The sequence below is a fragment of the Epinephelus fuscoguttatus genome, linkage group LG15 (assembly GCF_011397635.1).
Source record: "Epinephelus fuscoguttatus linkage group LG15, E.fuscoguttatus.final_Chr_v1".
In the NCBI taxonomy this organism is placed as follows: Eukaryota; Metazoa; Chordata; class Actinopteri; order Perciformes; family Serranidae; genus Epinephelus; species Epinephelus fuscoguttatus.
In genome coordinates, this window is record NC_064766.1 from 7,649,785 (window position 1) to 7,673,084 (window position 23,300).

The 23,300-nt window shown below is 38.6% G+C and overlaps 1 protein-coding gene across 3 annotated transcripts in view; it reads left to right on the forward strand.

The window, feature by feature from the left end:
• The window catches only part of astn1 (astrotactin 1), a 568,467-nt gene that overhangs the window by 205,405 nt on the left and 339,762 nt on the right, over window positions 1–23,300 (forward strand). For all 3 annotated transcript variants that reach the window (XM_049597470.1, XM_049597472.1, XM_049597473.1), the window contains one exon: window positions 4,803–4,953. In XM_049597470.1, coding sequence (XP_049453427.1) covers window positions 4,803–4,953 — 151 coding nt within the window. The remainder of the gene's footprint in view (window positions 1–4,802; window positions 4,954–23,300) is intronic.

Genomic DNA, 23,300 nt, shown 5'->3' on the forward strand with positions numbered 1-23,300 from the left:
AGAGCACAGTGAACTGAAAAATAACACCAGAAAACTAGATGGAGCACAATGAACTGAAAAGTAATACTGTTATAGAAAGCTACTTGAGCTACTAGAAAACACAGGGAACTAAAGGGGGTGCTGTACCAGCGGGACATAAGAGTTTTATTTTTATTTTAAAAGTTTTTGTTTTTTTTTCCATGGTTTGTTATATATTAACTAAAGGGGGTGCTGTACTAAGACATAAGAGATTGAGTTTTATTAAAACGTCTGTTTTTGCATTCTTAGTTATTATATATTAACAGAACTGTTCACTTTACACATTTTGCTTTATTGCACAATCTTTATTGTTTCTATGCAAAATTTCTCGATGAATTTGATGGCCTGAACTGTACCTGTAATTAACTGGACCTTTAATTACAGTAAAAGTGACTTTAGGACTCAAGCCAGTTGTGTTCCCCACCTCTGAAATCAAAATTTCGTCCCTGGCAATGAGCATGCTCTTGTGAAAGAGGTGTGGTTGTTAATTACGAGCAACATCATCAGAGCCATAAATGGAGTACTTCAAATGATTTAAAATTAAATGGTAATACTAATGTCCTGCAGGAATGTTTTGTTTTGGGGACAGCAAAATGTCCAACACATTCTCTCTCTAACCTTGTCACATATTGACATTAGGTCATGGACTTTCCATGTCCACAGGCAACGTGCAAGGTACCCTGGGTACTTTGATTGTTGACGTTCTTGGACACGGTGTCAAGTTCTGCCTGTTACATGCATTGTCTTCTTTCAAAATACACTTCTGTTTTCACAGGACATTTACTTTACTTTCAAAATAAATACACTATGTCCGTACAACACCGCAAATTGACGTTTTTGTCCTTCAACAACAAACACACATGGTTGGGTTTAGGCAACAAAAAACACACGGTTAGGTTTAGGAAAAAATTACAGAGTTAGGCTTTAAAATCTTACAAGACGCGAACGCCACTCTTTTGTGCCATTGAACTATAATGACAACCGGTTCTGTATTATGCCGATGTTAAAGGACACCCTTTTTTGTTGGTTTCTGATGCTGCAAGTCACTGCCCAAGTACCGGATTTTGACGACTTTGGAGTGAAACCGGGCTCAAACGTCATAGTCATCAGGATAAAAGGCTTAAAATATGTGTAGGTATTAACATATATATGAATGAAGTATAGAGTGAGGATTTCTTGCTATTTTGCTGGATGCTAAGCAAACTGCTCTGAATCTATCACATTAGAACACTTTAAAGTGCCAGACAGTTTGTGCTACCAAAGTAAAGAGTGAAAAAGTGGTTGTTGACTGATGAGTTTTATCTGACTGCAGTGTTGCATTTATAAAAACAGAAGCCAATTAACAGTGTGTTAATAACTTTACTAATGAACAACAATATCTATTTTTTTCATAACAGGTGTCTCGTGTTATTCTGAGCTGCAGTGATGGAATTAGAGTGTTAAATCAGCTATCACCCAGGGGGGAAAAAACAAAAGTAAACTGCAGCTAAAATCGTCATTATGTGTTTAGTGTTGTCAACAATCTTTTCCATTCTTAAAAGGAAATTAACCGCCTGGAACAATAAAATTATTCTACTAATGTATAAAAATATACTTTATTTTTATCTGTCACTGAGGACTTTTGTCCATGTCAGGATAGTTTTTTTCCCAGTTTTCTTAATTGGTCTGTGTTTGGGGTGCTGACAAGTTGTGATCCTGCTCTGGAGCAGGTTACCACAGTGATTTATCCCAGTAGAAAGTGAGCCAGCTTCATAGTTCTGAAAATCCGGGGTTAACCCTGAAGTGCCGCAATATCCAAAATCCTATTTTGTAGTACAGGCCTCTGATGTCATTCCTCAGATTACCAGTCCAGATACACATTACAAGTTAGTACGAGATGCATATGAAGTATTCATTTAGTGCTGCTGTCTCATCAGAGATTCCTCTTGAACAATAATCTGGTCCATGCAAAGAGTTTTAGACATTTCATTGCCAGATTTCCATTTGACTTACTGTTGAAGTTTGTCATCTCCTGGTGTTTCATCACAATATGCTTGGTTACTGCTTGACCATTTCATTAGAGGCACCATGAGAACAACATGTACACTGTTCACAGGAGAAAGACATGCTCCCAGGAGAATGTACCCTTCACATTTTGGACACTAATTTTTTTCTGGCCACATGGCTTTTCCTTTAGTACTTCCCTTGGGACAAAATGAAAATATTTTGGTTAGACTTAAAGAACTGCAAAATTTCCATTATCATGACCAGCACTTCTGTATTTTGTGATGTGATGAATGTTGTAGTAGCATGATCAAAGAGTAACCAAAAGCTGCTTTTTTGTTGTTTTCTGTGATATTTATTGTTATATTGTTTTCCATACAATCATCGGATGTGTCCTGACTGTAATTGCAGGTCAAAAATAATTCAGCATTTACACTTGCTGTGAGTTTCATCATCTGCCGAGGCTCTGTTCAATAGGTCCCCTCAGAATAAATGACAACAAAGCAATGGGCAATTATAAAAGAAAAATTGGTTTGTAAGATAACATCAAGTTGACTGTGAAAGGGAAGGAAACTCACTGTATTTTCTCATAGGAATAGAAGGGGAGTACGGGGAGTTGGGGAAAGAAAAGTGAATGCCTGAGAGGTCATCATTTGCTTTACCAAGACAAAGTTCATGGCAATGCTATTACACAAGCTCTTGTTTATCATCAGCAGCACTATTCCTCTGCAGAAATAGCTCAGTGATTTAGATTCTGTAAGAAAACACAGAGGTCCTCTCTGCTTTGTTCTTCATCTCCACCAATCCCAAACACTTACGCTGTCGTCCCTCTGTTGGATGATCTGCTTATTGACCTTGCAAGAGCTTTACAGGGAACACAAAAATCACAGAAACACAAAGTGACTGCTCGGAGCAAGGTTAGGGCAATGATTTCATGGTGCGGCTTTAGCTCAGAAGTCCCCTTCTTTGCATAGTAATTGTGCTGTGAAAAGTCATAGCTTTCCTCATGATGATTACACAGAATGAATTAAACATGCAGGTGTTTGTAATTCATGACAATAGATATCTCTTCATTAAGTGAAATAGAGAGCAGGGTGTCACAGAATGTCTTTCAAAGCAGAAGGTTGAGGGAGCACTTTGACAGGTGCACATTTTTTACCCCAGACACATGAAACATGATCTAAAGGAATGTGATATCTTAATCAATTTTAATGAAGGCAAATTGCATATTGTTGACATTTTGGCATAACTAATGAATACTGAATTTCACTCAGAATCGTCAGGTTGTTTAAAGGTGGTATAACTGACACCATGTGGGATATAAAGAAACAACTGTGCTCAAGAAAATCAAATTATATATGATTTTGTTGGCCACGTATCAGATCTCAATAAATGGCAATGAGGCGTTTCTGTTGCAGTCATATTATAAATTATACTCACTGGCCACTTTATTAGGTACACTTGTTCAACTGCCTGTTAAGGCTAATAGCTGATCAGCTAATCACATGGCATCACCTCAGTGCATGTAGGCATGTACACATAGTCAAGACGAGCTGCTGAAGTTCAAACTGAGCACCAGAATGAGGAAGAAAGGTGATTAAGTGACTCTGAATGCGGCATGGTTGTTGGTGCCAGAAGGGCTGGTCTGAGTATTTCAGAAACTGCTTATCTGCTGGGATTTTCATGCACAACCATCTCTAGGGTTTACACAGGATCGTCCAAAAAAACAGAAGATATCCAGTGAGCAGCAGTTCTCTGCAAATGCCTTGTTGATGCCAGAGGTCAGAGGAGAATGGCCAGACTGGTACAAGATGATAGAAAGGCAACAGTAACTCAAATAAAAACTCATTACAACCAACCAAGGTATGCAAAGGATCATCTGTGAACCCTCTGACTAGAGGGTTCACACAGCAAAATTGCTCATTTAACTGCTAAACAGTACACTAAAATATATTTATGAAAACATCTGAGATGAGAAATAGGCAATGCAGTAACAGAATCTTGATTCATATTTGACTAACATGATCGACAGCTATGTTAGGGACTCCTTGGCTCTGATTGGTATTTTTCAGTGTGCTGCAGTCTGATTCTAACAAATGCCATTAAGACGAGTAGGAAGATTTTTTGTTTTTCCACAGACGTGGATATAGTGACAGTTTCAGCAAATATGACACAGTGTTATTTTCATAAAACTTACCAACTGTATCTTTAACATCAATTAAAAATCTTGGTTTTCTTGAGCTCCAGTGGTTTCATTTCTCACCTTGCTGCAGGGTTGTAGAAGTGAACTCCATGATGTGTCAGCTCACCATGACATAATTACTGAATGTGATTATAGGTGTAACACTTCGGACTATACCAGCTGCAGTCTCTCAGCCGCCCAGCAAGCCTTATTAAATGGCCCAGTGTATGCTCAAAACTTAAATCTGTTCTCATTAATAATAACAGGTAAATGGAGTACATTTATATAGCAATTTCCTTGGCGACCACTCAAAGTGCTTTACACTACAGGCAATATTCACCCCATTCACACACAGGTGGCCAAGGATATCATTCATGGTGCCACCATCTCATTACATAATCACTCACACACACACACACACACACACACACACACACACACACACACACTCACTCAGAGCCATTGGGGTTCAGTATCTTGCCCAAGGACACTTTGACAACAGGGATGGAATCACTGACCTCTGATGGTAGACGACTACTCTACCTCCTGAGCCACAGCTGCCCACATGCACACGACTAAACAAGGCTCTCTTTTTTGTCACTCATTTCTGCTTTAACAGAGAGGAGTTGATGATCAGTTCGTCCTTTGACTCCCTGGAGGTTCTCTTGGACTCGTTTGGGCCTGTCAGAGACTGCACCAAAGACAATGGAGGCTGCAGCCGCAACTTCCGCTGCATATCTGACCGGAAGCTGGATTCCACTGGATGTGTGGTGAGTCATCTTTCTTTTATAAAACTCTGACTGGGAGCTGCCATACATTAGCTTCAGCAGCAGAACTTGACCTTTCCCTTAGATTTCTGTATAAATCAAACTCAGAGTACTCTACAGTAAACTACACAGTCTGCACAGATCCTTCTATGACTGATACAGTATGAGCTCATGACACTGAAAGGCATTACCTCAAACACTTGGCAGATAGGGATTTTTTGATGTGATGCCTACGTATATGGCCTCTTCACTATTAGTTCATTGTCTAATGTTATATGAATATTCTGTTATGACTATCAGTGTTAAGTCCATCTACCTTTATAAATATTCATATGAATATCTGCAGGCCAAGATGACCCATATCAAGGACAAGCATCAGACCTGCACTCTGTAATGTGTCTGAGTAGACAGTTTGACTTCGCCTCTTGTCTCATATGCCTCTTATAGGCCGACAACACATTCATTACCTCCAGGTGGTGCTTAGCAACTAGGAAATGTAGCAGCCAGGTTTGTTTTCGTCTCCATCTGTCGAGGACTCTAGCAATACCGTTCTAGTTATTTGCAGAATCTTAGCGCCGTCTGCTAGTGTTTTGCTTCTCCTAAATCCCCCCCTTCTATTGATAAGCTGTCATGCACCACCCCAACCCCCTCCCCAACAATTTAATTTCTTTTCAAGTACTTTGATGCACTTGAGTAGAGCCTTTCAGGTGGGCTGGGGAGATGCTATTTATGCAATCCAGTATTCTTCATCTTATCTCTTATAATGCACCTCTAGGAGAAGGAAACAGCTTGTGAGATGTTTTAATGGGAAAATGTTTCATTTGTAGATTAGAGTCTATGAATGTATTTCCAAGCAATAGTTTATGTATATGGTATGGTAGCGATAAGCACAGATGAGTAAAAGTTATTTTGACAGGTGTGTAAAACACATGAAGCACAATTACTTATCACTGCTGTGCTCTGTCATCATCATCTGACTTGAATCAGTAAGTCTGTAAGTGAAGGCTACGTATAACAGATTCTGTACACTGTAGAACGTCATTCAGGATTTTGAATAAACTACAAAGAGCCTGTTCGACTCATTACGTTTAGAAGGAAACATGATCAGCATAGAAACAGACTTCCCAGCATGCATTCTTTAAGAGTTACATCTCTCCAGAAACCCTTTGTTTTTGTAGTTTAAAGAAAACATACATGATGAAAATGTGATGTGTCTTTACTGCATGTTAAGATCAGTCATGGTTATTTTTTTTACGATGATGAAAAACAGTATTTACCACGATAAATGTTAGATGTAGAGCTGACTCTTGGCTGAGAAAATGAAAGCAGATCTGTCTGACTGAAGAGTTGTTGATTCTAGTTAATAATATTGGCCTGTGGACTGATTTTAAATGGCCTGTGGCTTATTGACCAGAATATTATATATGGCCAACCACAAAATATTGTTTAATCAAGAAAGATCACTTCGCATTTTTGGAAGAATTGATGTGTATTCATAAACAGATAACAGTAAACAAGCAAACAAAAGTTACATAACGGCAGACATTTACTGCTAGGTAGCAGAAAGCAAAGTAGGGGTGTGGCAGTGGTTCATTTTGTGTTGTGTTAAAACCACTAAGTGCTAGAACGCAGTGCTTTAATCTGTCTGCCCAATCTCTAAAGCCTGATTTATGGTCCTGCGGCGTACCTATGACGTACCTACGTCGTTGCCGTGATGCCGTCGTGAACCCTTCGACCTTCTCCGTCACTCCATTTCGTTGCGGTGCAATTCGCCACCAGAGCGGTAGGAGGCTGCGTTCCTTTCCTGAATGGTTATCGTTGTGTCTAGTTGATTCTTTGTTTAGCGTCCGGCTTTTCCGGTTACAGTGAACAATGGTGACTGAGAGAGAGAGAATCTTGCTGGAGTTGGAGTTGTTGGATGTCGAAGAAAGTATGTTAATACTGCAACATCTACATTGCAACAGAAGATGTTTAAAGATGGCAGGGATGGCGCAATCTGGAAATACGGAACCGGAAATACGTTGCTACCAAGCAAACCAATCACAGCCCTCTCGGTCTCCGCTGGGTCTGCGTCGCCTCGATGTGTAGTTACATTTTTTGGGAGGTGCACGTCAGGCTATGCCGGGGGCTATGGCAAGCCTCCTGCGTAGCCACATACCCTACGATGTAGGTACGTCATTGATTTAACGCAGGACCATAAATCAGGCATAAGACTGAGCCCAGCCACCCTACAGAAGAAACCAATAACAACCTACGTTGTCATTCTTTTGGTCACTACCCAAAGCTCATGACCATAGGTGAGGGTCAGAACATGTAGGACTGGTAAGTTAAGAGCTTCCCTTCTGGCACGCCTTGTACACCACAACAGTCCAGCACAATGCTTGCGTTACTGCTGACACTCCGCTAAACCACGTGTCAGTCTCGTGCTTCATTTATCCTCACTCGTGAACAAGACACTTGAAGTGTTTCGTTAGGGGCAGCAACTGCCTCTGTTCTAGAGGGAGAAATCCACCATTTTATGGCTGAGAGCCGTGGCCTCAGACTTGAAGGGAATAACTCTGATATCAACCACTTCACACTCAACTGCAAACCACTCCAGTGCGTGCTGAAGGTCACATTTTGATGAAGCCAATGGAACAATATCATCTGCTAAAAACAGAGACACAAATCTTGGGTCACCAAACTAGACATCCTCGTTCCCCCAGCTGCACCTTGAGATCCGGCTGCGCAGCTGTGCTTTAGGCTAAATGGTAACATCTGTATGGCAACATGCTCGCAATCACAGTGTTAAGAACTCCAATGTTTAGTTAATAATGTTTACATGTTTACCATCTTGGTTCAACGTCTTAGCATGCTAACATTTACTCCGAACACAAAATCTAGTCAAGGCTAATAGAAATGTCATTAGTTTTGTGATTATTTGTTTAAGTGTTGGACCAACTGCAATTTTCAAAAGTCAGGTGACCAGTAATGTTATAAGTATTTATTCTCTGCTGATCATAGATGTTTGTTCCAAATGCCATGGCATTACGCCCAAGAGTTGCTGAAATATTATATTCCAGTCTGAACTAATGTGGCAGACAAACATGCATATTAATAGATGAGTATCCCTTAAGCCACAGTTAAGTGTGTTAAAACTGCTTCACAACTGTTAACTGTAAAATTCAGCCCCCACAAGACCGTCTCTTTAAAGACTCTCTTTTTTGTCATTCTGTTGTTACTTCAGGTAGAATGTTGAACAGCTATAGTACAACTAAGCTTCATGAATCACCTGTTGGCACTTAGCTAATGCAATTATGCTTCTGAGCTTTTTGAAGGCTTGGTTGCACAGTTCACCCAAAAAAACAAATGCTAAGAAAAGCACCTTGTTTATTCCGTACAAGCTTGTAAATGTCACACACCAATGAATTAATGCTGCCTGAAAGTTCCAGCCTTTCACTGGCTGGTCTATCACAAATATCTTACTTGTCAGTCTAGCATGTTAGTAGGTAGAAATAGGACCCTGTGAATACTATCCACTATCTAAAATTGCTTTATCAGAAAGGAGTCCACTGACTTGCAACCACATTGCGCTGGAATGTGAGAGACCAAAATATCCATCCACTTGTTCATCTTGTATCAAGAGATGACAGAATGGAGATTTTGAGCCAGGGCTTTGAAGTCTCATGGGCATTTGCTTATGTGCTACTTAGTTAACACATTCACTTTTCCCCACTCTTCCCTCTTGAGGGATAGCACAATAAAAGTCTAGATATTTCGTAGTGATAGGCTTCCTTTACACATAATTACTGGATGCTTTTAAACAACAGCTTGTATTCTCCAGCATCTAGAGTGTGGCTTCTTTATGTTGCAGTGTGTTGCAAATCCTTGCCAAAAGCGTCAGTAAAAAAAATAAATAAATAAATTAAAAAAAAAAAAAAAAATCCAATTTCTTCTCCCTGAAATTAGTCTCACATGGATCCAAAAAGAAACAGTGAAAAGATTTCTTGCCAACGCTTTGAGGTGTCATGAGACTTTTCTTTTGCATTCTATTAATTATTTATTGTCCTGTTATATTCCCATCCCTGTGAGCATGTTGGAGAATACTGTGATATTTTTCTAAGAACATTTGTGAAAAAAAGAACAAAGTAAATGTCTGTACTTACTTACAGTACTTATCCTTTAATGTTTCTTTTTTTCCCCCCATCATTTTTGAACGTTTACTAAGCGCCACTGTAAACGCCAATGAAACAGAAATTCATCCAAAGAACACCTTTATGATTTCACACTTCAGTAGAGCCCCATTGAGAACGAGTTGGACAACATGTAAGACAAGATGGAAAAAGTGATGAGAGCATCACTGAGATTTTCAGAAAGACCTGGAAATACTTTTTAGAATAGGTTAGTTATAAAATACACTTCATGTAGAACAAGGAAGCTCAAATAAATGCTGTGGGAAACATTTTCCAAGTTTTGTTATTCGATCAGTAGCAATCTGTTACAAATGAAATCTATTTAGTGTCTGTATAAGCATGTATGGGCTATTACTTTGATCTACTGCATGGCACACCTGCCATATCAGAACACAGCAAATGTTCTTCATTAACCTAATGTAAAGGAACAACGAATTCTATGCCCTGTTTATGACATATCTCCCACCTGGATTTGCGCATATTGATTATCAAACAGACTGTCTGCTGCTAGTCCTGTTGCCCTGTGCACTTTGCAAGTCAACAACTATGCCTGTTACTTGTATACATGCATTTAAAGTAGGGCTGTTGATCACTTGGCTTTGATTAATTGTGAGTTATTGCTTTTTATGCCTCTGCACCGATATCAGCCACGGCGGGAAGCATCATGTTTTTAGGTGGTCCAGCCATCTCATTCTCATGCCCGACATGTCAAGAACCCCTTGAGGGAATTTCTTCAAATTTGGCACAAACAAGGGTGAGCTCATTAGAATTTGGTAGTCAAAGGTCACTGTGACCTATGTTTTCGGTCATACCTCAATAATTCATATGCTAATATGACAAAAATTCATATACTAATTGTGACCAAATTTCACACAAATGTCTAAAAGGATAAAATGTGATGACACTTTTTCTCCAAATGGTCAAAGATCAACTTCACTGTGACATCATAATGTTCTGCAAAAATACTTTTCTGGCCATCAACCTCATATCTCAGGAATAGAGGGGGAGACAACTGGCCAGATTATGAATTGGTGACACTAATCTTGGGTGCTCATCTTGAGACTGTGTTGATTGTATAGATCTTGGTGCTGCCAGATTACGTGTGTGTGTGAAGCATATATGTTTTAGAATATGTATCTTCTCTGCAGCAACATATTCATATTTGAAGCATTTTCCTCTGTCATTCATTCATTCATTCATTCATTCATTTGTTCTGCTCATGTCCACATGCAGCAAACAAAGTCACAATAAAAAAAATAAAATTATAATACACATTCCACAATCACAAAGGAGCAGGGAGAAGAGAACAACCCTATTTTACCAGCCCCTCTCTCAAAACACAAATAAATAAGAAATAGATGGTCTGTCAGTTACAGTCAACAACCAACAGTTACAGTAATATCAGAAGGAAACATAAATGATTTTTATTTTTCACACAGATAAGCTTGGATTGTTAGTATTTAGTTATACTAACTAATTTAGTTATCCAACAACATAACGGAAAGGAGAAATGAACGTCTGTGTTTACCTTTAGCTGGATTCGGACATGTTCCTCTGCCTGTTGCAATTTTAGTATGTTCTACCGAAGTAACACTGCTCCCTCTCTCTCCCCATTCGCTCTTCAATTTCAATGAGCTCTGCATCCGTGTACGTCCGTGTACTCCGTGTTCAAATAAATACGGGCGCTCATGAAATTCAAATGGCTCATCCATATCCAGTTTGTCAAAATTGGGTAAAAATTCAGCCATGACTACTCCAAACCGAGTAACTCTTCGCGTTTGTAAGGTAACTCCAGCGGTAACTTCCTGCAACAACTCAAATCTCGCGAGATGTGAGATTCCAGAGCCAGACTTTCACTCTCTGAGTGTTATGACTTGCCACAACAAGCATTTTTTGACCAACTGGATTTGGATGAGCAATTTGAATTGTCCGGAAGCCATACTGACTCTCACTCAACAAGTTATTCCTTTCAATGAAAGTATCTAATTTTTGTACAAACAATTTTTTGAGCACTCTAGAAAATTGTGAAAGCAAGGATGCTGGTCTGTAGTTACTAGTAAAGCTGTGTTCGTCTCCCATTTTAAAAAGTGGAACAACCTTTGCTACTTTCATTCTATTTGGGAAAATACTTGTATGAAAAGAAAGATTAAAGATATAACTTAACTTTTTGATTATACAATCAATAGTCTTTTTCACAATAAACATGTCTATCCCATCACTATCAGTTGATGCCTTATTTTTAGATTTTGCTACAGTGGATCTGATTTCAGTTTCACTGACCTCTCCAAGAAACATAGACTGCAGCATTTTACTTTTCCCATTCCACTGGGATTCTGTGTATTTGCCTGTCCCAGGCCCAACATTTACTAAACAAGAATTAAGATCATTCGCCGCTTCATCCATATTTTTTATAATCTCATTGTTTTCATTAATGAAATGATTAGGCGGACGTGTAGATGCAGTTTTATTTCGTATTACATTGTTTAAAAGTGCCTCTGATATTATTTATATTTTCTTTTCATGTTTTATTATAATTTTCTTTTTTGGCTCGTCTCATTATAATTGTCAACTTGTTTTTATAGTCCTTGTATTGCTTTTCAGCAGTCTTTGTTCTAAATTCTATGAAGTCTCTGTAAAGTTTATATTTCTTTTTGCATGCATTTTGAAGGCCTTTTGAAATCCAAGACTTTTTTTTATAGCTGCAATTATGTTTACACAGTATAGTGGGACAGTGTTTATCATACAATGATAGGTAGCTGTTCAGAAATGACTCATAAGCAGCATTTACCTCTTCTACATAAACCCCCTTCCATTCTTCTTTTAAGAGGTCATTTCTGAACCTGTTTATTGCTCCATCAGTTCTTACCTTTACATATCTATTGCACTGTTTCTCTTTGTTACTCTTTATTTGACAATCATATATTGCGAATACAGGTAAATGGTCACTTATATCATTTATTACTAGTCCACTTTGACTGGATTCTCCATAACATTAATAAAATATTATCGATTAATGTTGCACAATTCAAGGTTATTCTACTGGGCTTGGTGTTCGGAGGGTAGAGCCCTCTACTATACAATGCATCCAAGATGTCTGATGTTCTTTTATGTTTGGATACATTCAGGAGGTCAATATTAAAATCCCCACAAATTATATGTGTTTTACTTTCATTTAATTTGCCGGGGTCCTCCTGCTCCCTGAAGGGGCTGTCTGCCAGCCTGTTGAGTGCAGCGTAGACTCCAAGTCCAGCTCCTTGGCTGTAAGCAACATGTTGACACCGTATTCACGTAGTCCCTCTGCTGTGGATTGGGGGTTGTCAAACACCTTGATTTTTCCATTTTTCTCAAACAATTTCAGTTTTGCAGCAAAAATAATGTGTGACTTGATCTTTCTTGCCTGAAGTTGCTTCCTTCTTGTCTGTATTTTGCCCACTCCTTGAAAACTTTAGTCTTCATCAAAATATAACCTGCGTTCATTCACCCGAATCTCCTTCTTTGTCCAGGCGGCTTTAAGCACTTTTTGCTTCATAGTGTAGTTTTGGAAGCAAACTATTATTGACCTGGGACGGTCATCGTGCACAGCGTGCAGCCCTGTTGCCTAGTGTGCTCTCTCAATGTGGACTTGACCGTTTACACCTAGTTTCTCTCATATTAGGTTTTCCATAAACTCAATAATGTTATTTCCCTCACTTTTTTCAGGCACTGAATAAATTCGTAGATTCTTACTTCCATGTCTTCACAATTTTCCTTCCAGTTGTTTCTGAAGGCGCAGACTGTGGATAAGCACCTGGGTCATAGCGATTTCAGGGTCCTCATTTTCCCCACTTCTTATTTCTGCCGCATCCATTCTTGTTTTCAGTTTGCTAATGCCTTCTCTTAATTCATGTATTTCCTTCTTCAATGCTCCAAAGTTCCCAGCAGTTTCCATGCTGAGTTCTGTTATTTTTTGTAATTAATTCCATACCTTCAGGTTGATTTTCCTCACGTGGATTGTTTGCTCAGAGTCCAGCTTATCTCTGTCTTTCTTTTGTGCTTGTCGGCATTGACATTTTTTTGTTTCCCTTTCTTCCAAAGTTAAAAAAGGCTTTAACTCAATCACACGCTCCTTTGTTTCAATATTCTTTCAAAATCTGTAAATTGTTTGCAGTGCGTTTCAGGTAGCTCTAGCACCAACAGCAATCTTGAATTATCATGACTACATATGAGTCTGGACGAACATGGATAAAAACTAACTGCAACTTGACTGGTTCGTAGAGACATACAACCCTGAAGCTGCGATTCTAGTTTCTTTATAAGACTGAAGCTTGCAATAATGGATATTTTAATATGAAATCAAGGAATTGATTAGGAAGAAGATTTAAATTAAGATACCATTGTTGAATGAAATCACCTTAATTTGAACACAGATTCTTTCCTGTTTTACTGACTGTCAGTGCAAATAATTCCAGATTCCATTCTTTCTCGGTGAAGTGCCCTGTGACGTCCAAGTAGTCATTACTCACAGAAGTCCAATGATCCCCTGTGAAAACAACGTCCTTTGCTTGCTCAAGCATGTTCATCCTCCATGGCCTCTTGGCTTCATACAATGAGTGTATTCTTGACATGAGGGTTCCTCTCGAGGGTATATTGTAAGAGGTGTCTCCTAGTACAATTCAAATGATTTCTCTCAGCCAGTCATCTTCCTCTGTGTTAATTAGATGGCAGTTTTTAGCTATTAATTTAGCCCAAGCATTAGTTACCATCTCACTTACAGGTTTCAATACTTGCCCATGAAAATCACACTGCTTTATTGAAGATTGGCTAAGTGCCGTAGTTTCTGAAGAGTGTTTTGCTTTTCATTAATGTGTCAAAGATGAATTAATTCTGTGGTAGTTAAATTCAGCTTTGCAAACATTGAAGATAGTTTTCTTTTTTTTCCCCTAAAGATCTGTTGGGCAACTTTTAAAGAGAAACTTTCCTCCAAAACCTCCATCACTGTTCTTATCCGTCTTTAGCCAGTATGGTTCATTTGTCAGGAAATGTTGGATATGTTAGATATTTCAGATTATTCACAAAAATAAGCTTATTTTACAGCACTAGTAGTAAGGGACTATATTGCAAATTTTTGGTGAGTTATGATGAGTCTCTGCTGGGTTTAGCAGTTGCAAAAAAACCCCCACACATGTATTTTAAAGGAAGTTTGTCGAAGCCTTAACCTTCAACTGCTCAGCAAAGAGTCTGTGCACCACAACATGCTGAAAATAGGGACATCTAAAGAAAGATATTTAAACAAACCAACAAAAAAGCAAAACTGAATATTGTAAGTGGAGCAGGAATAACAGCAAACAGAGGGGATAGGAAGTGGTGTTTTTTTGCTCAGCTGCTCATTATACATCATGTTTACAATCTGCATGAACAGGCCAGCAATTGCATTCTTTTGATAAGACATCAGTTGCATTTGGCCGCCTTTACCTGCTTTTCTCTGTTCAGCCCTCTCTCTGTTTGTTTTCTTTTTTGCATCTTATTATGTCATTCCATTTCTTTTTCATTTTCTGTTTTTGTTGGTCATTTTGTTTTCTGGTTAGGCCATTAATGATATCAATAGTTTATGGCTGTATTGCGGTTTCCTGAGCAATAGACAGTATTTCCCAGGTGAAGTTGAACTGAGGCCTGAATAAATGAAATCATATTACTTCCTTAGTAGTTCTTAGTAGTAGCCATATTTTCTTAGCCTTGTGATCTCATCCAAGCCCTGGACTGCATTCTTCTGAGCTCTCCTTCATTTGCTGAATCTACCTAGAAGTCATTCCCAGGCGCAGCTGCTGCTGCCTTAGTAAATCAGACAGTAATTACAGCCAGATAGAGAGCACAAATTGAATGAAATTGGCAGCACAAATGTACCCTGCACTTTTATTTATGTAAATCTGGCCCCGGATGTACACAATTATCAATCACAAAGGAGATGTAGATTGGGAGAAGCAGGTGTGTTTAAGGAGTTTTCAACTGGGATGCAGATTATGTGGCTACAGGCTAATTCAGAAAGATGGACACACTGGTTGAATATTTGCTGATTTAATTAATTTTGATTTCTTGTCCTTTTAAGAATAGCTTATCACAGTTCCTAAATTGATTGGTATTCTGTTTGAATGAGACATGTGGTTATGCTGTTTGTCTAACAACCACCTCTTAGCATCATCGCAAGTCATTGATCTTCACCCACATACACACCTCCTCATCCTGTCCATCACCGCAAGGCGCAGCTCCCAGCTGCCACTGCATATATTACTGTGTGTTTTAGTAATTATCTTGTGACTGTGGAGCTTATAAATGAGCCTCTCATCCGTCTAATCAGGGTGGTAAACTGGCTGGGCCCCAGCGCTCTGATTCCACCCTAATCAATTAACACCTTGTCTGAGTCCACGCTGCCAGTAGCTGTCCTGTCTATGTTTAATATCTTTCCTTGTGTGTGAGTCGACTGATGCTGGCGGTCCGTGCTGACCGACCTGCTCCGTCTCGCTGATATATTGCACTCCTGGGGAGAGGCAGCGAGTGGCGCCTGTGGAAGTGAGAGCATAATAATCACAGGATGATTGTGAGATTAATTAGCTTCGTCTTGTCACTTTTCTCCTCTGCAAAATGGTGGAAAACAAGGATGTTGTTGACAGAGCAGATTGCTACCAGGATGGAATGATGAGATAGCTGGGCGCCATCCAAACAGCTCGTACAGTGTTTGTGGGGCTTGATATATAAACCTGCCACACGCAGGAAATGTGGATCATTGGTGCTGTTCAGGGCATTTTGTAACTGTTTGCTTACTAAGTGTGCTTTGTAGAACTACACTGTGGAGAAAGAAAGGGTTTTGTGTACAAGGTAAAGAATGCAACTGTGTGATTGTGTGTGTTGTAGCGACAATAAACATGTGAAACCTTGGGATTGATTTGAATGTTCCAAGTTCAGTAAATTACATCTTGTTTTCTTCCTGATGGATTGGACAGGATATTCACTCAGTTCCGTATTAACAGAATTGCAGAGGACAGTAAAGTGCTGTGAATACCAGGGTCTAAAAATACTTCATCACAAAAGAACTGCATTCAAAATGTTACATGAGTAAAATGCATTAGTGTTATCAGTGAAATGTATTAAAAGTATCAAAGGTAAAAGCACTCATTATGCAGAGTGGCTGCTTTTATATATTTATATATTACATTATCAGTTTTTATCACTAACAAATGTGAAATCATTTTAATGCTGTAGTTCTTCAATGTGGAGAACATATTAGATACACTGTACATAGACTGCGTCTATAAGAAGTACGGTACCTGCATAATATAAAAAGTAACTAATAACTGTATATGTCAAGTTAATGTAGTGGAGTAAAAATTATATTTCCCTCTTAAATGTAGTTGAGTATAAGTACAAAAAAGCAAAATATAAGTACCTCAAAATTGTACCTCAAAAATACAGTAGTTGAGTAAATGTACATAATTATATTCCAGGGCTGATTTTAGGTTTAAAAAGTCAAAGCAGATGATTTGCTACAACAGTGTTCTCTTTTAAAAGCAAACTAAAAACGTATTATTGCTAATAATGTTTTAGGAATTAGTATTATTATTGTTGTTATCTCCCCTTTTTTAAGAATAATGATAATGATATCACCCTCTCATTTTTTTGTTTTTATCAAGCCCTGATTGTTTTTTATATATGCATTATCTTATATGATATTTTGTTTGTCATGTATGATGTTTCTTAAGGACATTGAGTTTACGCTTGTCATATGAAATGTGCTATATGAACAAAATGACTTGACTTGCTTGTTAAAGTAATGGAAAAAAAAACCCTTCACCGACTGGCTAAAAGGGGCCTTCAGATCGGGATATTTAAAGGAGCGATATGTAAGAAATCTAAAGCAAATAGTCATAAAATTCTCCTAATATGTCACAGAGACTAAGGAATAATGTTCATATAACATACTGATCTCACCGACAACAATAGTACGGCCAGAATATTCGCATTTAAAAAAATATTTTACGGTCCGCAAATCATGTTTATGTTTTGAATTTGTGTTTTGGCCTGTTGCACCACCCACCGCCGTCTACCAGTCACGCAGTCAGTAGAGTCTCAGCATCAGTTACAGTTACGACTGAGCTACAGCAGCACGGCAAGCAGCATTAGCAGTGTCCCAGTACATAGCATTAGCAGTCTCCTCAGCTGTATCCCGGCAGCAGCGTTAGCAGCAGAGAAGCTGGACTTGCTCGAACGGTCCGCTGGAAAACTGAAGATCAAGGACGCGGCGACACGGCCTGCCACGGCAGCCGCCCGTGGGCAAACAAATCAGTCTCTAGCGTGCCGCTGTCCAGAAACCTCGAATCTGTAGGGGAGAAGGGACGGACACGACTCGCGGCAGTATTTTGAATTTGAGTGCAGTAACCGTTTTGGCCACATTCTTACATACAGCGCCTTTAAGTTTCAAGTTTGCAGTTTCAGTGTTATTGTTCGGAATAAGTACTCAAAAAGAACCGTGTGTAAAAACAGTAAGGTAAAAAACAATTTCTTTACATTTTTACCTCAAAGAAGGTCCTGTTCAGATTTCAGGTTTCTTGTGGATTTTATCCTTACTTTTGTTTCACTGTAATCTGATATCAGGAGGTGAGAAAATGAAAAATTAACATTCTTATAATTTGTGTGGATTTCACTGGAGACCATTAATATTAAGAATATACACTTACTGGGAATTCCCACTGGGACTGATTCGTAAGTGAGACATGAGCGTGGTGTAAACGACTTGTCATCCAATCCACACTGACGGCCTCTTCCGTAAATGTTAGCAGCAGCTCCCGGGGAGCTGACTGGACAGCAGCTAGCGGCTAACCTGCCTTCACCAAACTGACAGCAGAAATGTACCAAACCATAAGTAGTTCAGTAGTTCTCATGTCAGCTCCATGGGAAGAAATTAATAGTGTGTTTATGTATTGATTCATTGATTTTATTTCCCCACTCACACAGCAAGTGAGGAGAATCTGCCTGGGAGCCTTGATCAGTCAATGTAGATACGGTTCATAAGTTTAAAACACACATACCACAGGATAATTATGTGATTTAAACAGCTGTCTGCAGAGTAAGCTTTACTTAATGTGAGATAAAGGTAAATACAGACTTGAGGCGTAAAAAAATGCACAAGGTCACGGATTCAGTGTGGATTGATAGATTTAATTAAATCAAAGCCTGTCTATTCGTAGACAGAAACACCTCTAAAATGCTTTCAGTGTAGATTGGCCATGAGGAGTATAGTAGAGATTTCAGTTTGGAGTCTTGGCCAGTTTCCTGGCAACCTGCCTGTGACAACAAGGCTCTAGGAAGTTAGCATGTTTCTAGTGTTTCCAGTCTTTGTGCTTACCTATAAGCTAACTAGCTGCTGGCAGTGGTTTCATGTATACCGTACCAACCTGAGAGTGGTATCAATCTTCTTGTCTCAGTGTCTGCAAGAAAACAAATAAGTGTGTTTCACAGAATGCCACACTATTGCTTTAAAGGAAAATTCTTGTATGTTTTTTTTTTTTTTTTTTAACAAGTGTTTCTTGTCTTCTACGGCTTTCAAAATAAACTCAGAATTTAAATGAGTGATTTAAGACGCTTGTTCTTTTAGCCTGACTGAAGCAGTTGTAGCCAACTGGGGTAACCAGCTGGCTGGCCAAACTGGCTTTAGACAGAAACACCCTGAACATGTGGCTAATATCATAAAAGTGTATTATCTTTCTAATGTCCTTCTGTCTCAATAACTGTTGGGACAGTTATCTGCTTATGACTACAAATTACAACATATAGTGTCACACAATTCTACTCAGAACCACTCAGATTTTCTTGGTAATTTCTGTAAAAAAAATAATTAGTAGACCACAAAAACATTGAGTCATTAACCAAATGATTAGTGTTTTTTTTCCTACTACGTGTCACACTCAGCAATACCAGTTCAAACTAGATCATGTCACTTTTCATCCAAGCCCACACAGACCATCAGCACAATGCTAGGACAGGTTGCACACAAAATTACACAATCTAAGTACACATGATATACAGCACTACAGCAGGAGCTTTTTTAATAATAATTCTGGACAGCACCATACTGTATGCTGCAGGGTAAAGCACTTCTTCTCGCCACTTTGTATTGGCGTACTTCCCCTTAGGCAGCAAAAACCAATCTTGACCGGGATCACATTTTGGGACACTAAGCAGTGTTGAGTGGAGTCAATACCTGGCAGTGATATAGCTAGACCTCAGCCCTAAAGAGGAATAGGAGCACATTAGATTGTCACTACTGATGTTTTCTCTCCTCGGGTCATTGGATTTATGTGAGTGTGTGTTTAGACTCAGAGAGAAAAGTGTCTGCTGAAGATCAAGTACTCTAGGGGTTCATACTTATTGGGAAATTCCTGAATAAAATGTGGTTTGCAAGTACTTTTTATGATATTAGCAAAGTAGTTTTCATTTAATAAAACATGTTAGTACACTGTAAAACAGAAACACTGTTGTTTACATGGCATCTACAAGCAGTGCTGTAGGGTAACTGTGAGGGTAGAATAGTTCAGTTACAGACATAAATCTAGGAACACATAGTAATTCTGTTATGTATTCATGATATTGTTACCTTTACAGTATTCAAGACATTAAACTTGGCAGTTATTTATATGTACTACCAAGGGCATAATTCTCACCGGAGATGGCAGGAAAATGCCCCCCTCACTTTGCAAAATCCTGTTTTTGTTGTGCTCACATTTACAGTTTCAGTTTGATTTCTATCATAAAATCCCTATCAACAGTCTCCCTTGGATGCCCAGCTGATAAAATCTTGATAAGTAGGAAGAGGTGTGGTAAATGTCAGTATGCATATCTGCGTCACCATCAATCATTACCATTCACTCACAGCAATTAGGTTTTAGCGGCATTATCTAGGAGTGATTTTTGGCTCTTTTTTTTTTTTTTTTTTTTTTACCTCAGTGATTGTCTCTCAGGCAACATTGAGGTTGCTCTGTCTTAGAAATTTTCGAACCGTGAGGTTGGGAACTGGGAGAGTTGAAGGGGAACGTGTTCATCTCTTCAATGTTGCAGCAGGTAAAGAAGAAGATAGATAGATGATACATCATTGTGCAATGGTTTATAATTTTGAAATAATCAGTATCTGCAAAATAACAATTAACTAAAGTTGATAAATGTAGTGCAGTAAAAAGTATAAAGTTTCCTTCTGAGATGCAATGGAGTAGAAGTATAGAGTAGTATAAAGTGGAAATACTCAACTGAAGTACAAGTGCCTAAAATTATACTGAAGTACGGTACTTGAATGACTGTACTTAGCTACTTTTAACCCCTAAAGATGGGCGCAATTGTGTTGGTTTCTGAGGGGGCAACATGTCAGACTTTGAAAACCCTCCCTGCCCTATCTCATTGCTGGAGGTTACTTGCAGCCTGAGGAGGAAGACATGCAAGCATAAAGCCTGATTTACAGGCAGGGGTTGGAAACTTTTGATGAGTGTTGGTTGCCAGAAATTGAAGAGCTGCATGACTTTTTCAATTTGTCTTTTAGAAAAAGCTTTTAGTCTTGATTAAATGCCTCGTCCCTTTTACTAGCCTTATGTGGCTACACATTTGACAAATAAAGGCCTGTCTGAATTAGAGGCCTGGTGTGGTTGCTAAGCAGTTCATTTTTTCTTTTTTTTTTTTATACAAGTTCTTTGGAAGTATAGAACTGTTTTTTTGGCTACCTCAAATCATGTGTCCATTCCTTGATTACCCTGTAAGTTATTCATACTCCTTTGGTCCATTATGGTCCTCAGCTCAAAAGAATAAGAAGGGTTTTTCATATAAAAAGGATCCAAGTTGTGAGTATTGTTTTAACAGGATAAAGTGGTGTTGTGTCCGTATGCCAGATGCTGTAATCCTCGAGTGCCATAACTCGCACTTTCTCCGATGCGCACAATTTGATACCCAATCAAATTATGTGCTTTTTGTATTTGTGAAAATATGGCATTTTCATAGACACATCAAAATTTGTCTGGCTTGCAACTTGTAAGAAAAATGTCAAGTAAGACTCTTTTTCTGTCAAAAATGTTATTTGTTGTGCTACTGTATTTATGTCGAGCAACACTCATCAGAAGTGTCGAGTTCCCTACTATAAATCAGGCTTATTTTCTGGCCTGAAAAAGCATGTTGACCTGCGTTCAAGGGGAAAAAAAAAAAAAAAAGAGTCAGTATTTTTTTAAAAAGATGCAGTGTTCTTTGTTGTAAAGACATAAATACTATTGATTGATTGATATCAAGGAAACAAAGTATGATTTTGAGTAGGGTTAGCACCTTGATAATACAGCAGTTTACATGGCCTAGTTTTCCAAATGTTTGATTATACAACCATTATTTTGAAATTTCATCATCATGTGTATACAGTTATGTCAAGATTTGAAATGACATTCACCCGAATGTTTTTGCTGAACTTGACACTGTAGTATTTTTTTTTTTTTTTGTTCAGTGGTAAAATGTAGTCTCAAAACTATAAATGAACTGTGATAAACTGATGGAAAATTTCTGCAGTGTGGAGGTCTACTCAAATGTCTTCAACCATTTAGTGACCTGTAAAATCATGAGGCATTTAAACATTCAAAAAAAAAAAAAAAAAGAAAAGCATATTAACAGTGATTGCCAAATTATTCCAGTGAGGAGTTGTGAGAGTCCTTTACTCAGTTGTTTGTCAGTGCACACCATTGCTGTAGCAATCCCTGACCTGTATTTGACTTTGACTTTGTAACCTCAGATAATCCTGTTGAAAAGTCTGGTTCCCCATAGACCAAAGAGTGTCTGAAAAAAAAGCAGAAGTTACACCATCTCATTAGTTCATGGAACTTCAGACTTAAACTCCGACTTCAGCAGTCACTTTCCACACAGTATAAATAATGCTTGTCTTTTTCAAAGTAATATGTACCGTCTTTTTGTTAGCGATTCTGCACACAGTAACAAGGTTCTTTTTAAGTTAGCAAAGAAAGTTTTTCTCACCACTAATTTACCGAGGGAACCTTCTCTGAAATGGAAAATCTCACATTCTTTAAGTCCATAAAGATCAATAACTGACTCATAAATCACTTTTTGAAATACTTTCAGGGTAGACTTATTCTACAGTTTCAACACAGTATTTTGATCATTAAAGTTTGAGATGAAAAGTGTCAGATTTAGTGACACTGATGTTACACCATAAGCTCCAGCGTTCAGTAAATGAAAAGACCTTGGGTCATGGAATATGATCTTTCTTTTTAAGAAGGGTCTTCAGTTGCAGCGTGCCCATTTGGCCTCAGGCACCTTCCCTGTTGTGCGTTTTGCACTTTGCTGTGAAGGAGGTGAGAGAGGTTACTAAATGTCCAAGCTTTTCTGCACTCAGCTTACTCACCATAACATCCACAGGAGACCAGAGTGAGGAGCTAAGCACTCTGGGATAAGCTGACCTTTGACACGCACTGCTTATCTCATCACACTGGCCTGCGAAAAACTCTCTGAAGACAACTTTCTCTATTAGGAAACATGAAAGGAAAGTGGAAATGTTGGAATAATGTTTTAGGCTACAAAATGTGATTTCTCTAACAGACCTCTTCAGAATAGATAAGTTTCTCTGTGAACTTGACACAAACGCTCCTGTGGGCTTCTCAGTCTGCACAGCAGAAAAACCTTCTGGCAAATATATCATTCCAGTTCTCTATTTGATATATCAGTCAATACGCTTTTTAATGCTTGCATAGACCTATAACAGGCTGTTTCATTATAGCTTGAAGTTATACATGGCCTTGATATACTGTTCATGGTTACATAAGTATTGCAAAGAAAAAATAATGTAATGTACTGTAGAGCAAAATACAGTTGTGTGTGTGTTTGTGTGTTTGTGTGTGTGTGTGTGTGTGTGTGTGTGTGTGTGTGTGTGCGTGTGCGTGCCTTTGATACCATGAAACAAACAGGCCATAGTGACGTGTCCTGCCTCTAATAACATATTGAATGTGTTTGTGATGGTGAATCTTTGCATCTTGCTACATAAAAGTCATCCAAACTGCATGACTAAATATGTCATTTGTTGTTGCCATCCAAAACAAGCAATATGAGCAGTTTTGGGTGTGATGTCCTATCAGCAGTTTGACATTGTTCGTCAGTTCCACCCCACAACATTTCAAATGACAG